The sequence below is a fragment of the Saccostrea echinata genome, unplaced genomic scaffold, assembly GCF_033153115.1.
Source record: "Saccostrea echinata isolate AGI-Se365-2 ecotype Australia unplaced genomic scaffold, CSIRO_AGI_Sech_v1 ptg000008l, whole genome shotgun sequence".
In the NCBI taxonomy this organism is placed as follows: Eukaryota; Metazoa; Mollusca; class Bivalvia; order Ostreida; family Ostreidae; genus Saccostrea; species Saccostrea echinata.
The window spans coordinates 4,705,850-4,723,428 of record NW_026889757.1 but is presented as its reverse complement, the minus strand read 5'-3'; the positions used below and the strand labels follow the sequence as shown (position 1 = coordinate 4,723,428).

At 35.5% G+C, this 17,579-nt stretch overlaps 1 protein-coding gene and 1 long non-coding RNA gene across 2 annotated transcripts; one reads left to right on the top strand and one right to left on the bottom strand.

Annotated features, from left to right (window-relative positions):
• Positions 1–872: 872 nt before the first annotated feature.
• Positions 873–3,406, top strand: LOC133181289 (uncharacterized). The gene is made up of 2 exons (XR_009720452.1): positions 873–2,529; positions 2,580–3,406. It is a non-coding gene; the product is annotated as an uncharacterized LOC133181289 (long non-coding RNA).
• Positions 3,407–4,007: 601 nt separating this feature from the next.
• On the bottom strand, positions 4,008–11,857 carry LOC133180957 (uncharacterized). The gene is made up of 7 exons (XM_061315426.1): positions 11,786–11,857; positions 10,611–10,729; positions 10,330–10,384; positions 10,001–10,068; positions 9,480–9,704; positions 9,172–9,311; positions 4,008–7,183 (listed from the first exon to the last, which is right to left on the bottom strand). Exons 1-7 carry the CDS (start codon positions 11,844–11,846, stop codon positions 7,075–7,077), a joined length of 777 nt encoding a protein of 258 aa, XP_061171410.1. The 5' UTR covers positions 11,847–11,857; the 3' UTR covers positions 4,008–7,074.
• Positions 11,858–17,579: the final 5,722 nt, after the last annotated feature.

Below are 17,579 nucleotides of genomic sequence, written 5' to 3'. Positions count from 1 at the left end.
GCTGAAACTTATGTGGAAGCATCCTGGGGTAGTGTAGATTCTAAATTGTTCAAATCATGACCCCCGGGGGTAGGGTGGGGCCACAATAGGGAATCCAAGTTTTACATTGAAATATGTAGAAAAAATCTTTAAAAATCTTGTTCTCAAGAACCACTGGGCCAGAAAAGCTGAAACTTATGTGGAAGCATCCTGGGGTAGTGTAGATTCTAAATTGTAAAAACCATGACCCCCAGGGGTAGGGCGGGGCCACAATAGGGAATCCAAGTTTTACATTGAAATATGTAGAAAAAATCTTTAAAAATTTTCTTCTTAAGAACCACTGGGCCAGAAAAGCTGAAACTTATGTGGAAGCATCCTGGGGTAGTGTAGATTCTAAATTGTTCAAATCATGACCCCTGGGGTAGGGCGGGGCCACAATAGGTATTACAAGGGGGAAATCGGGTGAAAAACAGCAAGGCCAAAGTTACTCAGGTGAGCGTTGTGGCCCATGGGCCTCTTGTTTACTTACATTTATGATCCCATACTGTTTAATTTACTAGTTTTCTGTTAATAAGACAACAACTGCGGTATCAAATGCAGGTGTCATAACAGGGGTACAACTTAACAGAGTACGCTAGAGTACGATAGAGTACTTTAGAGTACGCTAGAAAAAATGTGTAGTTTAATGCAATTAAATTGCTTATTTATGTAAATATGACTTGATTAAACATTATTATAAACTAATATTGCAATATTTATTTCAAAATATTTGTTTTTAGCGCTATAATTTTGACAAGAAAATAACATTCATGATTCAATGCATTAAACTGTTAAAGATTATTAGCACTCTGATCTCGATTAATATTTTGTTTCAGACTTACTAACTTCAACTAAATTTTATCAAAAATTAAATTTATTGCCCTATTTAAATATTTTTTACATTAACAATGAAACATTTCAACATGTTCAAGTTAAATTAGATCAGGATCAAACGATAAACCGTCACCTGAAATCAGAATTTGAAATAACTCCTAAAATAAGGAAAACATACAAATCTAATTTAAAATATATATTCATTATGTTTAACTAAAGTAGAAAAACATACAAAAAGTAGTTAAATTGCATTAAATTATTAAATTTTACTAGCGTACTCTAAAGTACTCTATCGTACTAGCATACTCTGTTTAGTAGGACCGTCATAACAGTATTTCAATTGAGGTTCAAAATAATTCCTGAATCTTCCCTTCCGATTCGGGCATTTTAACACGAGACTGGAGCTGAATTTTTTTACGAGATGAAAAACAATATGTAAACTTCCTGTACTGACTAGATTCATTGTAATTTAGGGCTTGCTGATTTTTCTATATACTGTATGAGTGGGGAGTGATTAGGTCCTGGACTTGATTTTCAAGCACCTGCTCGACTTCGACCGAAACAAACTTGCGTGCCTTGCTGGATGGCTATGTATTTTTGGGTACTAAAATCTTTATAAAGAATTGTTTTACAAGATCTGAAAAGGAAACTTCTCAAAAGCTTGTTTTCAATTAATACCACCTACTCAAAGTTGTGCATTTTTGGTAAGAATATATAGCAAAATTTAATACTGTTGTGCAACCCAAAGCACATTTCTGTCACTATGGGATGCAGAATTAAGTCACTAAATGTAGAACCGAACCGGAACGGATATATGAAATTCCGAATTGTTTGTTTTTTTCAAAGACGTATTTCTCCTAAACCTACGCGCGCGGGTGACGTTAAACGTAGAATTAATTTTAAACAGCCTAGTTTTAATATATTTGAAGCATTATGAGCACTTTCTTTCCACTGATTAGTATACATATATATACTTGTATATATATTTATGATATTGTACTGGAGACCATTAATGAACTTGCTGTAGAGAAATCATCTATTTGCTGGGTACTATAGAATAATGTGCCATAATTACATACATGTATACATCATTCTTTAATACAGAAACAATCATTAGTTTGGAAAACAGAGAATTTAGATTAGAATGTGTTAGAAATACCTTTTGTGATGATTTTTTTAAATTCATTTTGTTTGTTTTGTTTTTTAATTTTTTTGCTAGCACGGTGCCTGCCAATGTCATGTATCCACTTTCTTTGATGAATTCCTGTTGACAAATTCTGAACAATTGTATTAAACACAACAGCATTTTCAGGATTATATATTCTCATTATATACATGTACCGATACATATGTTTGTTATATTCTGCTCGAAGAACACAATGCATATTTAGTTTGTTCTTACATGAAGTTTATACAGTTTGTTATGAAAGCATCTGTCATACATGACCTTTAAATTCCCTTCATGGGTCACTGAATATGGGTTTTGACTGAAGATTCAGATCCTGTTTTTGTTAATTTCTCTTCTTTGACCATGGATCTGAAATTGTCTGTGATGGTCAGACAGGTTTGATTGCCAGTGGCCAGATAACTAGGTTGGTAATGCACCTGACCAGTGATTCAGGAGGCCCTGGTTCAAATCCTGATCTGGTCCGTCACACCTGACCGATGATTCAGGAGGTCCTGCTTCAAATCCTGATCTGGTCCGTCACACCTGACCGATGATTCAGGTCCTGGTTCAAATCCTGATCTGACACGTCACACCTGACTAGTGATTCAGGAGGCCCTGTCACATTTTTCCTCCTCATCGGTTACAGCTTATTTAACTAAGGTCTGATGACATACTATTCAAACATCTTTTGGGGGGGGGGGGGTCTTTGCATTAATTTACCCGAAATATTTATTATTACTTTTTTGATTTCTAAACATTCCAGAATGTCTCAAAAATATATGTATGAAAAATATTGATATCAATCGTTGTGATTTATAGTAAGATTTTAAAGGAGAAATCCTCCTCTGGAGTCGTGCACAAGTTGCTGGTTACGTTTTTCTCCATTTCTAGAGGAAACTTGTAAAAGCAATATTTTATTCACAAAGTCTTGAGAAAAATATATAATTGAGGAACCTGTTGTCAAACCTTAAATCAATTACACTAGTACATGTACTTTAAATTTATGAAGTAAATATATTCAACATCCCCAAAATTTTATGAAGTAATCTACCAAGAATACTGTAGGCATTAAAATGAATTTGTTGCATGTCCTTCGTATAGTTTTGTTCATGGAAAGATGATATTTGTGCTAAATTATGTTTAAACATTTTTTTCTGCTAACTTTGGTTATCTTTGTTTCAAAACCCTTCCTTTGGCTCATATGCATGATTGTATGCCTCTTGAATGAATTTGTATGCAAGGGTGCAAGAGCCTGATAAAGGTACAGATTTTGGTGTGGTTTGTTATATGATATTGGCATGTCCCTTGTTGATTATAATTTAATACTTAATGTTAGAGTTGATCATTAATTAATTATTAATAATAAAGTTATAATTTCAATTATCATTTTTCTTCATTCATATATTCTACAAAACAAAGAAAAACTGGAGACCAACACCTTGAGGTTGAAATTGGGGAAGATTATATTCTCACGTGTGGATACTGAATGGTATATTCATATACTCTGTTAATACTAAATTTTATGGTAGTGTACTTAAAATAAATGTACATATCATTGAATTTCCTTCACACACTGCATATCTGTGTGTGATGTTTATTGGAACTCTAAAGAGATACCAAAATGTCGAAGGAATTGGCATTATCAAATGTGTACTGAACAAAAGTCTCATGCAGCACAGTGATCGTTCACAAGGTACGTATCATGCTTCTCTAGTGGAGAGGGTAAAAAATTATAAACAGTCAAACCTCGATATCTCAAACTCAATGGGACCAAGAAAAAACTTCAAGATATCCAACAGTTCGAGATATCCAGGGTAAAATACTTAAAAAATAAGTGTTTGGGACTTCCAAATCACTTCGACATATCCATGGTATTCAAGATATCAGGGTTCAAGTGTACATGCACATGCATGTATATGGTACTTGTATAATCAGTTCTTAGAACATAATTTTCTCATATACATGTACATACAACAAGTTATTTAGGTGACTTTCAGTCATGTATTTATTCAAAACTGCTTTGAAAAGCAAAGTGAACAAGAAGCAATAAGTTTTTGTCCATCACTGTAGCAGTACATAAAGTTAAAAAAAAAAAGAACTAAATTTCTAATTGTGATTCTTGTAAATACAAGCAAATACATGTCAGTTCACAAGTTCTACCTATTTTGTGCCTGGCTAAGGAACTTCTAAACAAATACATTGTAGTAAATATGAAAAAAACAACAGCATGAGATTCAAATTTGGACCAAATGAAAGCAAATACATGTCAGTTCACAAGTTCTACCTATTTTGTGCCTGGCTAAGGAACTTCTAAACATATACATTGTAGTAAATATGAAAAAAACAACAGCATGAGATTCAAATTTGGACCAAATGAAAGCAAATACATGTCAGTTCACAAGTTCTACCTATTTTGTGCCTGGCTAAGGAACTTTTAAACATATATATTGTAGTAAATATGAAAAAAACAACAGCATGAGATTCAAATTTGGACCAAATGAAAGCAAATACATCAGATTTATTAGAACAACACATACATGTACATACCTGTATATGACAATGAATTATTGGGGAGGACCATTGAAAAAAAAAGTCTTAGTGACACAATCAACAATATTTTTAAACAAAAAATCTTGAATCTAAGTTCTAACAGTGTTGCAAATAAATATGTACACATACAAAGAAACAAATTGTAAGAGTACATAAAATTTTAAATTTTTCTTTTTAATAGCAATACAATAAAACTCAGCAGTTTTTGCATTTTAAATTACTACATGTATATACATATTACATTTACTGGCATGTACATGGCAAACCTAAAATATAGTACAATTTTGCTTTAAATAATTTATTCTGTAACTCCAGGATGTGTACTTGTAACTGACTAGTTTTGAACACACACCAAGGAATAAATGCACAGGTTATTATGCTTGTTACAAGGCTAAGGCATGGCAATTTTTTTCTCCTTACTACAGCGCCCCTAAAAATGTGTTTGTAACCTTTTATTTTTGGTGTTCAGCAAACTATGATACCAGGTTTTCCCAGCAACTCTGGTAAGACTGCTGCAAGACTGTGAATGGATCAGGTAAATTATGCACAGAAGTATATAGCTGAGCTATACAGACTGGCACAGTGAGACATGTTAATGAACAAAAAAAGTTAACATTATGTTTCAATCTCACCACTTTACAATATCACTGGATTTAATACACCCAAATCTCTCTCAACTGTAAAATCACATATTTTCAGGGGTCAAATTTTCAAGATTTAAAAGATTCGATTTCATGATTGTAAAAGTGTTGAGTAGTTACATATGAAATTTTACATTTTGTGGTGGACATTCATACCTCAAAAACAACTAAAATTAAACCCCCATGAAAATTACTGATTTCACAGTATTCAAACTTCTTCAGTCAGTATTCATATTTACTACATTTTTTTGTTCAATTGTAGTGTATATAATTCTCTTTTCTGACACACATGCATGCATAGTTTTAAGTCCTATTTGTAATAGATTATACATATTTTTTCATAGGGATCTAACAAATAGAGCATACTCTAAAAAGCCATGAATTCACCAATAAATAATGCATTGTAGAAAAGCAGTGATCGGTATGTCAACACTATTTAAAATTAGTTTACAGAATATACTGTTCATTCATCTGCTACAGGTACATATAAGTTGTTCTGTGGTACCATGGAATGTGGTTGATAAACAATTATTGACATTTGTATATACATGTATAAAAAAAATACAACAAGCTTTGAAGCAATATGAAATACACTAAATTATGAATGACATAAAATCTGCAGTGAACACAAGAGGGATCATTATCTATAAATTATGATAAATACTAATATATACAATAATATTACTTTATGTGATGTGGGACATGTATATTTTACTATGGGACTATTTATAAATGAGGATAATAGGGAATGGCTGCTGGCTTTGAGTTTATTATGTCATTGAGTTACCTAGTACTGCAATTGATACCATCCATCTTTGTCCATGAAGTATTTTACACAAATTGTCCCACTCCTTAAATTCTTCTTAAGAAGACCTCTGGGCCAATTACAACATCTCATCATGCAGAATAGATCAAGTTCAAAACATGAGGTCCAAAAGCAGAATCTATGGTGTATGTCTGTTGTGGGTGGGGATGTTTTATATTGTAATATAGCAGAATTTTTTTTTTTAAATGTCTTCTACATAAGAATAATGATACAAATTGTCATGAAACTGTTCTCATGTAGTGCAGATTTAAATTGTTCAAAACATTCCCATTTGGACCAAGTAGGGATATGCTAGGGGTTTCATACAAAATGTTCTCAGAAAAACTTGATTGTGACACTGAGGTGATTGATGAGACCCAATGGTATTTTGTATTTTCCTTACAATATTAATAGGGGTACAGGGCTTTTAATAATTTTGAAGTGAACAAGAGAATTTATCCATTGGATGAGGCTGTTTTAAAATTATTTCCAATAGTTTATTTTGACAATCATGAAATTTGAAGCAGTGAATTTGTTCTGGTCAATGAAATGGTAAAAATTTGTCTCCTGCCTTCCCTTATTGAAAGCCCTGGAGGTATGATACTGACTAGCTATGACTTAGGTTTTCGTTTTCTTCAAGAACCAAGATTCAACATGAGGTCCTCCAAAGAGTAAAAACTGGTTGTAATTCAAGCCAAGGTCCTTTCAAGAGTGGGATTTATATGGTGGTGAACTCTTCAGAATAAGACCAGACATGTCAATTTAAATAAAAGTGCTTGTGCAGATAATAGCTGGCTATGATTTACATTGAGGTTCACATAAGGATAATAGCTTGCTGGGATTTACATTGAGGTTCTCTTAAGGATAACAGCTGTCTCTGATTTATTTTGAGATTCTCTTGAGGTTAATAGCTGGAAGGTTTTTCTGGAGGATAGCAGCTCGCATTAATTCATGTAAAAGTTCTTTAGGATAAACTGTCTGAATTGTACACCAAGGTCCTTATGAAGATAATAGAAAATTAAACTGAAGTTCATTACAGGATAAGAGGTTCCTGCAATTTATGTAGAGGTGTTCTTGATAATATTGGCTGGTTGAGACATCTCTGCTGTTAACTCTGGTGGAAAGCTGTTGATTGTGTTGACTATGCCACTAGTTAAATTGAGAAACCTACAAAAAAGCAAAAAGTTATTGATCCAAGTTCTTTTGATAAACTTTTTTCATAGTCAAACTTAAAACTGTAAATTTACACTAATTCTTGCATAAATAAGTAAAGAGTTGATATCCCCCATTTTTTAATACCCCCTGCAAACAAAGTTTGGGGGGGCATATAGGAATCACCTTGTCCATCTGTCCTTCTAGCTGTTGCCAGTCTATCCATGCAATTATCTGGGTTATAACTTTGTAATGGAGTATCATTGGAAGCTCATACTTGGTACAAAGATTGTTTATGAGGGTTGTCATGACTGTGACCCAAGGTCATTCTTGCAAGTTCAAGGTCACTGGCAGAAAAGTATAAAATTCTTGTCCAGTCTGCAACTTGCTTATGGAGAAACATTGGAAGTTCATACTTCATACAAAGATTGGTCATGACCTGAAGGTGTGTCATGACCTTTACCCAAGGTCATTTGATTACGGTAAGTTGAAAGTCACTTATAAAAAAAAGTAGTTTATTCCTGTCCTGACCAAATCTTCTAATGGACAATATTAAATTACTTATCATAAATATTGCATATGATCTGAGGATACTGTATATACTCGCCTAAGTTGGTCAGCCTATAAGTTGTTTTCTGTAGGTAACTTTGAAGAGATTTGTAATTGACCCTCTTAAAAGTGCAACTTTTTGACAGAATTGGTTGACTATTTAAGATCAATGCTTTACTGTTTTCATTTGTGTCTAAAAAAATTTACAGGAAATGACCCCAATATTTAATCCTTTATTCTTAAAAATCAATTCCATATCAATGTTGTAATGCAATTAACTAATGTGGGACACAACATTGGTATTTATTTTTTATTCTCAACAAATCAAACAGCTACCATTTTGTTTATTTTGTCCATCTTTTTCTTGAAGAGTTATATCCCTTGTGATCTCTTTTCCTTACATTTCGCCATTTTCATACATGGGATAAGTCAAAGACCCCAAAACTGTACAGGAGCCATAAAAAAACTGCCTATCAAAAAACGGTACAGAAAACGGTACAAAATATTGCTTTAATTCTTCTGATAAGGCACCTTATTTCTAAACCAACAAATATATATTGTTGCAAATGTCTTATTTTAAAAGTTGAAATGGAGATTTGAATGCTTTAAAATTTCATATATTGTGTTTTATAATCACAATGTTTCTATGAATCTACTATAAATTAAGCTAGTTTAGATGATAGTTTGTTTGCCAGCTTTATATAGTATTAACTTGAGAGTCAATGTCTCAAATTTACATCTTGTTCATATTACTGATATATACATCAGCAATGCTAAATAACAGCAGCAAATACAATCATACATAAATTTCAGCTCATAAAAACTTATAACTATATCCTTTATTTCAGCATAATCATGGCAATAAACATCGTACATTTTATACCTACGAAGATCTGGGTCAGATTCATGTATATTAAGTCATGTATATCAACTTTAGAAGTTGGCTTAATTTTTTTCAATCAAGTTACGAAACATTAACAGTTATAATTAAGTACCCCTTTAAAAATAAAGCTACCTAAAGGGGTATCTTGATACGGATTTATAGCAAGATAATTATCCCAATTGGCAGTTCACACCTTCACATGCGATGGTTTGTGTACACTACACAATTATCAGAAGATCAAGTGTCAAACACAGGTGACGTTTTCTAGTGTCTCGCGAGCAAGAATGAGAGGAAAATGGCGGCATTTAGCGAGAAATTCAAAATACTGTACAAATTTTCATATTCCGTGAATTTTGGTGTCCCTCCAGTACACGATGAATGAGCTCGAAAAACGGTACATTTTGCGTACCGCCAGTACATATCACATGTATGCATTTTGGACCAAAATCTAACTCCCAAAAATCTGACTTATTGGTGAGTATATCCGATATGTAAACACACACACTCTTTCCACCCCCACCCATTTTATGACCTGGCCACTTTTAACAAATCTCCAATACTTGATACTGACCATTCTCTTTGTTCAGGATACAGCTGTTTTCCTCCTGTTTCTCGGTCTTCACTCAGTGTGGTTTTAATGGACTTAAAGTTTTCCTCTATATTCTTTTTGTATGGATCTAATAGGGAATGTCCTACATTGTTCAATGATTGCTGAAAGAAAACACATCTACATGTATCTAAAGACGTAAAAAAAAACAAAAAACAATCTAGATCAAATAGCCTTTGTAAAATTAATATTTTTTTTAGCTCAGTTAAATTTTGATACTTTTATGTGACTTATACCTGCACATAAGCCCTCTTTATGGCTTAGATACTTACATAGAGTATTGCCATTTGATGAGCTATGTATTTATGGTCAGATAAATTAGATAAATCAGAGTTGATCTGGCGAGACAGAGCAGACAGATTCTGGAGTGCAGAAAGGTCAGACAAATATTTGTCCACTCCTTCAGTTCGCTGATTGAGGTTAAAATGACCTGGATTTTCTAAGTATGCAGCTGCTCGTGGGAAAAGGAGATCAAATCTCTTGGTCACAATATATTGCTGCAATTAAAATTTTCATATCATTAATAATCTTTTTGAGCAATTTTTCAGAGGACTTCCTTTTCATATAAACTTCAGTTACTTGTATGGTCTTTATTACATTTCTATGGTAACAGCACCTTTAAATCAACTAATCTCAAGAAAACAATTTAACTATAAACAATGTTTAACTATGAAAATAAGAAAAATAAGAAGTGAATTTTTGTGATCATAATTATCAAACAATATCCATAAAATGCAATTAACATAATAATTAAATCCTTACAATTAATAGTTTTGTAAAATTTCGTCCTTACCCTTAAACTTGTATTTGGTTGACTTGTTCTCAGCATCAGATGCTGCATTCTATCACATACCACAGAGGCTGAAATAAAGAGATATCTTAATTCTGCTTTCTAAAGAAATAACAGGCTACTAATGTAATTAGTACTGAATGGAATGAAAATGACAAACAACTATATTAAATACATTGTATATATCATATAATGTTGCTGTATTTTTCCTACTACTATGAAATTTTGTATAACTTGCATGCTAATTTTCAGATTTAGTTAATCATTGGAGTTAATGTTTAATCAATTTCACAATTTTTATTAATTCATGGATTCCACATACTGATACATACCTTTATTTGTAAAATCACTGCTTACACGACCATGTTCTATTTTTTCTTGTTTGTGCTAAAAATGTAATACATGTACCATTTAAAAGCATCCTTGAATAACTATTTGACAAATTGCAATGATCATGATGATGAAAAGAAATCAACCTTTTCATCAAATTCAAAAACTTTAATTAAATAATTCATAATTTGATTTTACCTTCTCTAACTCTCATGGCCATCTACATGCATCTCCTTCTTTAAGACATTAGGATATGAACAGGACAGGAGATAACAATTATTACCTGTGATAGTTCTTTCTGGCAAATGATGTCTAACTGTGAGCACAACGACACCAATTCTACATCAACGTCCAAGTTTTGAGTAGAACTCCCTAGCAGTGGTTCGTGAAGATGCACATCAACTGAAACAACAATTATGTGTACACTTTCTGCTTTCAATTTTAAAACAAAAGCAGTAAACATAAAGTATATGACAGCTTTATATTAAAAACTACATTCACATGATAAATTGTATTTTTCCAGTATTGTAAATTTGTAATAATATAGTTGTCAATCAATGACTAACCTTACATTGATTAATACTATCAGATGACAGGATAAAATCTCTTTACACTGTAAATTAAAATATGTCCTGTGTTGATCGAAAAAATAACCCATACAGTTAGTTAATTCTCATTCATGTTAAAGGTGTATATTTAAGGAATGTTTTTAAGTTTTGTGTGAGTTATTGGCATGTAAATCATACAGACTTGTCACGTAGGCATATTTCAAGAAGCGCTAGCGCGCTTCATGAAAAATATGCCTACGTGCAAGTCTGTGTGATTTACACACCAATAATTCACACTAAACTTAAAAACATTCTTCAATATATTTACATTTTACATGTTCCAAAGCACCAAAAATGTACTCAATGTTTGAATTTCTCACTGCCCTATATCATCATATTTTTATTAACGTCTCTGTAGTTCATTGTGACATCAGTTTAGCGCGAGTTTCTCTGTGCATATTTCTACGCGTGAGTATACACGAAAATAACATTCAAATCAATTTCACAGTTGGCTTAGTAGAAAAACATAGCAAATGTAAATATTACTATATATTTTGTGATGATTTAGTTTAGCAACCTGGAAACAACATAAGAGTCATGGAAGGATCACAGCACAGGGACTTGAGACAATCTTAACAAAATCGGGTATATAGTATAATAGGGGAGAAGGGATCTAACGAGCCGCCATTAATTCCTCGGTGCCTCGCTTCAAACTCTAAAAACGTCCCTTCTCCCATATTATACTATATACCCGATTTTGCTAAGATTGTCTCAAGTCCCTATGCAACAGCTGCTGCAACATGTACAGTACATGCTGTTAAGGCATAAGCGGTTGCAAACATGAAATACGCTGATGGCACTGTTGTTTTTCTGTCAAATAAATTATGTTGAACACTGTATAATGCTTTACCTTTGAAAGACGGGTCATATAACAAAGGAATTACCAGCGGTTCTGTTGAAGCAACACTCATCGTCAATCCGACAATCGTGGACGGTGGAGAGAATCATGGAAATGTTTTCTGCATCTCGAACCCGATTAGAACGAATTTATAGTGACAGTGATGACTAACTTTAATTGTAGCATACTGTTCTGTTCTGACATAATTTTAGTAGAGAAAAAATATCTTGATTAAAAAAATAGTCAACGTCCAAAGAAAAAAGAATTTTGGGGATCGGAATACATTATTATTCAGAATGTTCAGTGTTTGTTTCCAGGCGCGTAGCTGCCTTTTCCCAAATACGCAAGTGCGTACACAGCATTTTCAGAAAGAAAAAAAAAGATAAGAAAAAAGAGAGAATTATTCGGAGAAAGAAATCTCATTACCATCCAAAAAATATTCTTGTTTCAAATTATTCTGTGTCATACTGTGTCGATTTAAATTTTGAATTATCATGGCTGTATGATAGAATTTGAAATCTTTTATTTAATAACTGACAAATCCAAATAAATCATTCATTATTTTGTCATTGTTCTATCATACATTGATATTTTTTTTAAAGATCTTTGAAAAAATAAATTTCAGCCACATCGTTGAATGCTATGATCTACTAGTATGATTTACAATACGATATTTTTTTGTTCATAATTAAAATTTTGTATAGTACGTGTTTTTAAACGTTAAGAATGATTATATGATACCAATTATATGTACAATAAGTTTCCATGGAATATTAATTTTCGTTAAAACAATAAATATTACTATGTCTTTTATTTCCTAAACAAAAACTAAATGGCATAATTTTTATATTTCAAGAAAATGAATGAAATATTTGGTAAAACTCTGGAGCTTCTGGGCGCTCACCAGCAGGCACGTAGTATCATGGGAGCTTCCCCACTATTTATTCCCAAAACCTAACCTTTTACTATTGAAAAAATGTACATTGAAAGGGTGGACCCCCACTGTTTGTTGCACCATTGTTAAATCATGGTATTTTGGTAATGTATTAATAAAAATTTGGTTTGTGAAAGATGAACCCCCCCCCCCCTTCAACAAACACACACACACAAGAAATAGGACTTCGAATTTTGACAATCTTCCTTTTTCGTCCTTGCTTGACAAAATTTTTAAAGTTGTAATTTTTTCCTGGCTGGCAAAAGCTATATTACGTTCCTGATCAGAGCCCTTAAACACTGGAGGGGGGGGGGGGCTCAAGACCCCACCCCACCCCACCTAACCCCCTGCCGTTCTCTGCGTACACATAATTTCTATTCTGGCTACGCGCCTGGTTTCTAAGTCTTGTTCGTGGATGAAAATTAATGGATTACCCAAGTTTCACACTTACTATGTACCTACTCATAAATTAAATAATTGGTGTATCCCGGTGATACCAATCCATCCCATGTTAAATTAAAATTTCAGTTCATGTTTTCGCACCAAGATTCTGTAAAATACCACTTCCTTTCCGGCATAATTTTTCCATTAAGTACTAGATTTTTCTATATGTATACTTAAAAAAGCGGGCTTCATATTTTAGCGGCTTTGGCGCAGAAAACGATGCGCTAATTCATGAATACCGCTAAAAAAATCATTTAAATATACAACACACGGCACGGTTGTCGGCTGCTGTCCCGCCTGAAATACCATGCTGCAAAGGGGACGGTTTCCCAGCAAGGGCTCATTATGTAGAAGAAAATTGAAAGTGTGATGTTTTTTGGCAAATGATAGTTTAGAAAAAGTAATTTATGAGTTGACTTTGATGTATCGTTTCAGAAAGTTGAGCAAAAATGTACTGACCTGATGAATGTTTCGTCTTTGCAACAGACTAGTTAGTGCTGATGATTGTAACCCATGGGCACTGAGCAGGTTAGTCCGAAATATCTGACGTTTTCCAGGCTTTTTTCACGATTTTGATATTTTACGTGCCAGGAAAACAGTCTTCCTGGCACGTAAAATATCAAAATCGTGAAAAAAGCCTGGAAAATGTCAGATATTCTTTGCAACAGACTAGTTAGTGCTGATGATTGTAACCCATGGGCACTGAGCAGGTTAGTCCGAAATATCTGACGTTTTCCAGGCTTTTTTCACGATTTTGATATTTTACGTGCCAGGAAAACAGTCTTCCTGGCACGTAAAATATCAAAATCGTGAAAAAAGCCTGGAAAATGTCAGATATTTCGGACTATGAGCAGGTATGCCCAAAGTCCTGCAGAAAAGGTAAGGCACTTTGATGTCTTAGATGTGAGTGATGAGAATGTAAGTCCTGTCCCAGCACAGGCTAGTGCTAGTGACCAGATGCACACCAGCACATAATAAGTACCAGGAAAGGAAAGCGATGATATCAGATGGCAGGTTGTCAGCTGCTGTGCAAGTTGTACTTACCGGATTGTATCTGCCTGAAATACTGTGGTTTCATCAATATTCGTTGAGCACCAATTTTCGAGGATTTCGTTGTTGGGCAGATCCACGAAATTAAATGTTCATTGATTTACGAAATATGCTATTCATTTGTATAGGCAATGCTTTTGTCCACGAAATTACGTATCCTCGAAAACGTCTGTTTTACAAAATACACGAAAATTGATCATGATGCCAACGAAAATTGATGAAACCACAGTACTATGCTGCAAAGAGGACAGGATTTCCCAGCATAGGCTTGTGCTTGTGACCCACAAGCACTGAACAGATACCAGGAAACCAAGAGTCCTGAACTGAGAATGAGGTGAGGCACTTTTGCTTTGCATGACGTATGTGATGAGAATGAAAGTCCTTTCCCAGCACAGGCTAGTGCTAGTGACCAGATGTACACCAGCACTTAACAAGTACGAGGGAAGGTTGAGGAATGTAATCCTTGAATGGCAGGAGCTTGCAGTGCACAGGTTTGGGTGAGTGATTATACTGCACTCCCATCTCAGCACAGGCTAGTGCTAGTGCATGACAGAGACTAGCACAGAACATGAACCGAGATGATTGTTCAGCATTGTAGTGCTGTGATCCTGTCTTCTTCTGTTTGTTGTGAGGAACTGTGTCAATGTGGAAGGTGAAATTGCCTTTTATAACTCTTGAGCGCTGTCATCTGCTGAACTGTGATGACCGGAGAGTAAAAGATTGGGATGACACTGAGAATGAACAACAGTTAGGTAATGACTTAATGAGTCCAAGCCAATACACTTGAGAGGTAATTAGTTGAAGTGGCAGAGAGGCTATACACCTGTGCAGTGAAGTTAGTGGAGTGTGACTGTTTGCAGTCCAAGCTCATCATGTAGAAGAAAATTGAAAGTGTGATGTTTATTGGCAATTGATAGTGTAGAAAAAGTAATTGATGTTGACTTTGATGTACGGTTTCAGTATGTTGAGGAAAAAGTACTGACCTGATTGTTTCGTCTTTGTAGGGCAGCTGGCAGGACGTGGTTTTCCCAGCACAGACTAGTGCTGATGATTGTAACCCAAGAGCACTTAGCAGGTACCAGGAAGCCCAAAGTCCTGCAGAGAAGGTAAGGCACTTTGATGTCTTAGATGTGAGTGATGAGAATGTAAGTCTTGTCCCAGCACAGGCTAGTGCTAGTGATCAGATGCACACCAGCACATAGTAAGTACCAGGAAAGGAAAGCGAAGGTATCAGATGGCAAGTTGTCAGCTGCTGTGCAAGTTGTACTTACCGGATTGTATCTGCCTGAAATACCATGCTGCAAAGAGGACAGGGTTTCCCAGCACGGGCTAGTGCTTGTGCTTGTGACACACGAGCACTGAACAGGTACCAGGAAACCAAGAGTCCTGAACTGAGAATGAGGTGAGGCACTTTTGCTATGCATGACGTGTGTGATGAGAATGAAAGTCCTTTCCCAGCACAGGCTAGTGCTAGTGACCAGATGTACACCAGCACTTAACAAGTACGAGGGAAGGTTGAGGAATGTAATCCTTGAATGGCAGGAGCTTGCAGTGCACAGGTTTGGGTGAGTGATTATACTGCACTCCCATCTCAGCACAGGCTAGTGCTAGTGCATGACAGAGATCGACTAGCACAGAACATGAACCGAGATGATTGTTCAGCATTGTAGTGCTGTGATCCTGTCTTCTTCTGTTTGTTGTGAGGAACTGTGTCAATGTGGAAGGTGAAATTGCCTTTTATAACTCTTGAGCGCTGTCATCTGCTGAACTGTGATGACCGGAGAGTAAAAGATTGGGATGACACTGAGAATGAACAACAGTTAGGTAATGACTTAATGAGTCCAAGCCAATACACTTGAGAGGTAATTAGTTGAAGTGGCAGAGAGGCTATACACCTGTGCAGTGAAGTTAGTGGAGTGTGACTGTTTGCAGTCCAAGCTCATCATGTAGAAGAAAATTGAAAGTGTGATGTTTATTGGCAATTGATAGTGTAGAAAAAGTAATTGATGTTGACTTTGATGTACGGTTTCAGTATGTTGAGGAAAAAGTACTGACCTGATTGTTTCGTCTTTGTAGGGCAGCTGGCAGGACGTGGTTTTCCCAGCACAGACTAGTGCTGATGATTGTAACCCAAGAGCACTTAGCAGGTACCAGGAAGCCCAAAGTCCTGCAGAGAAGGTAAGGCACTTTGATGTCTTAGATGTGAGTGATGAGAATGTAAGTCCTGTCCCAGCACAGGCTAGTGCTAGTGATCAGATGCACACCAGCACATAGTAAGTACCAGGAAAGGAAAGCGAAGGTATCAGATGGCAAGTTGTCAGCTGCTGTGCAAGTTGTACTTACCGGATTGTATCTGCCTGAAATACCATGCTGCAAAGAGGACAGGGTTTCCCAGCACGGGCTAGTGCTTGTGCTTGTGACACACGAGCACTGAACAGGTACCAGGAAACCAAGAGTCCTGAACTGAGAATGAGGTGAGGCACTTTTGCTATGCATGACGTGTGTGATGAGAATGAAAGTCCTTTCCCAGCACAGGCTAGTGCTAGTGACCAGATGTACACCAGCACTTAACAAGTACGAGGGAAGGTTGAGGAATGTAATCCTTGAATGGCAGGAGCTTGCAGTGCACAGGTTTGGGTGAGTGATTATACTGCACTCCCATCTCAGCACAGGCTAGTGCTAGTGCATGACAGAGATCGACTAGCACAGAACATGAACCGAGATGATTGTGCAGCATTGTAGTGCTGTGATCCTGTCTTCTTCTGTTTGTTGTGAGGAACTGTGTCAATGTGGAAGGTGAAATTGCCTTTTATAACTCTTGAGCGCTGTCATCTGCTGAACTGTGATGACCGGAGAGTAAAAGATTGGGATGACACTGAGAATGAACAATAGTTAGGTAATGACTTAATGAGTCCAAGCCAATACACCTGAGAGGTAATTAGTTGAAGTGGCAGAGAGGCTATACACCTGTGCAGTGAAGTTAGTGGAGTGTGACTGTTTGCAGTCCAAGCTCATCATGTAGAAGAAAATTGAAAGTGTGATGTTTATTGGCAATTGATAGTGTAGAAAAAGTAATTGATGTTGACTTTGATGTACGGTTTCAGTATGTTGAGGAAAAAGTACTGACCTGATTGTTTCGTCTTTGTAGGGCAGCTGGCAGGACGTGGTTTTCCCAGCACAGACTAGTGCTGATGATTGTAACCCAAGAGCACTTAGCAGGTACCAGGAAGCCCAAAGTCCTGCAGAGAAGGTAAGGCACTTTGATGTCTTAGATGTGAGTGATGAGAATGTAAGTCCTGTCCCAGCACAGGCTAGTGCTAGTGATCAGATGCACACCAGCACATAGTAAGTACCAGGAAAGGAAAGCGAAGGTATCAG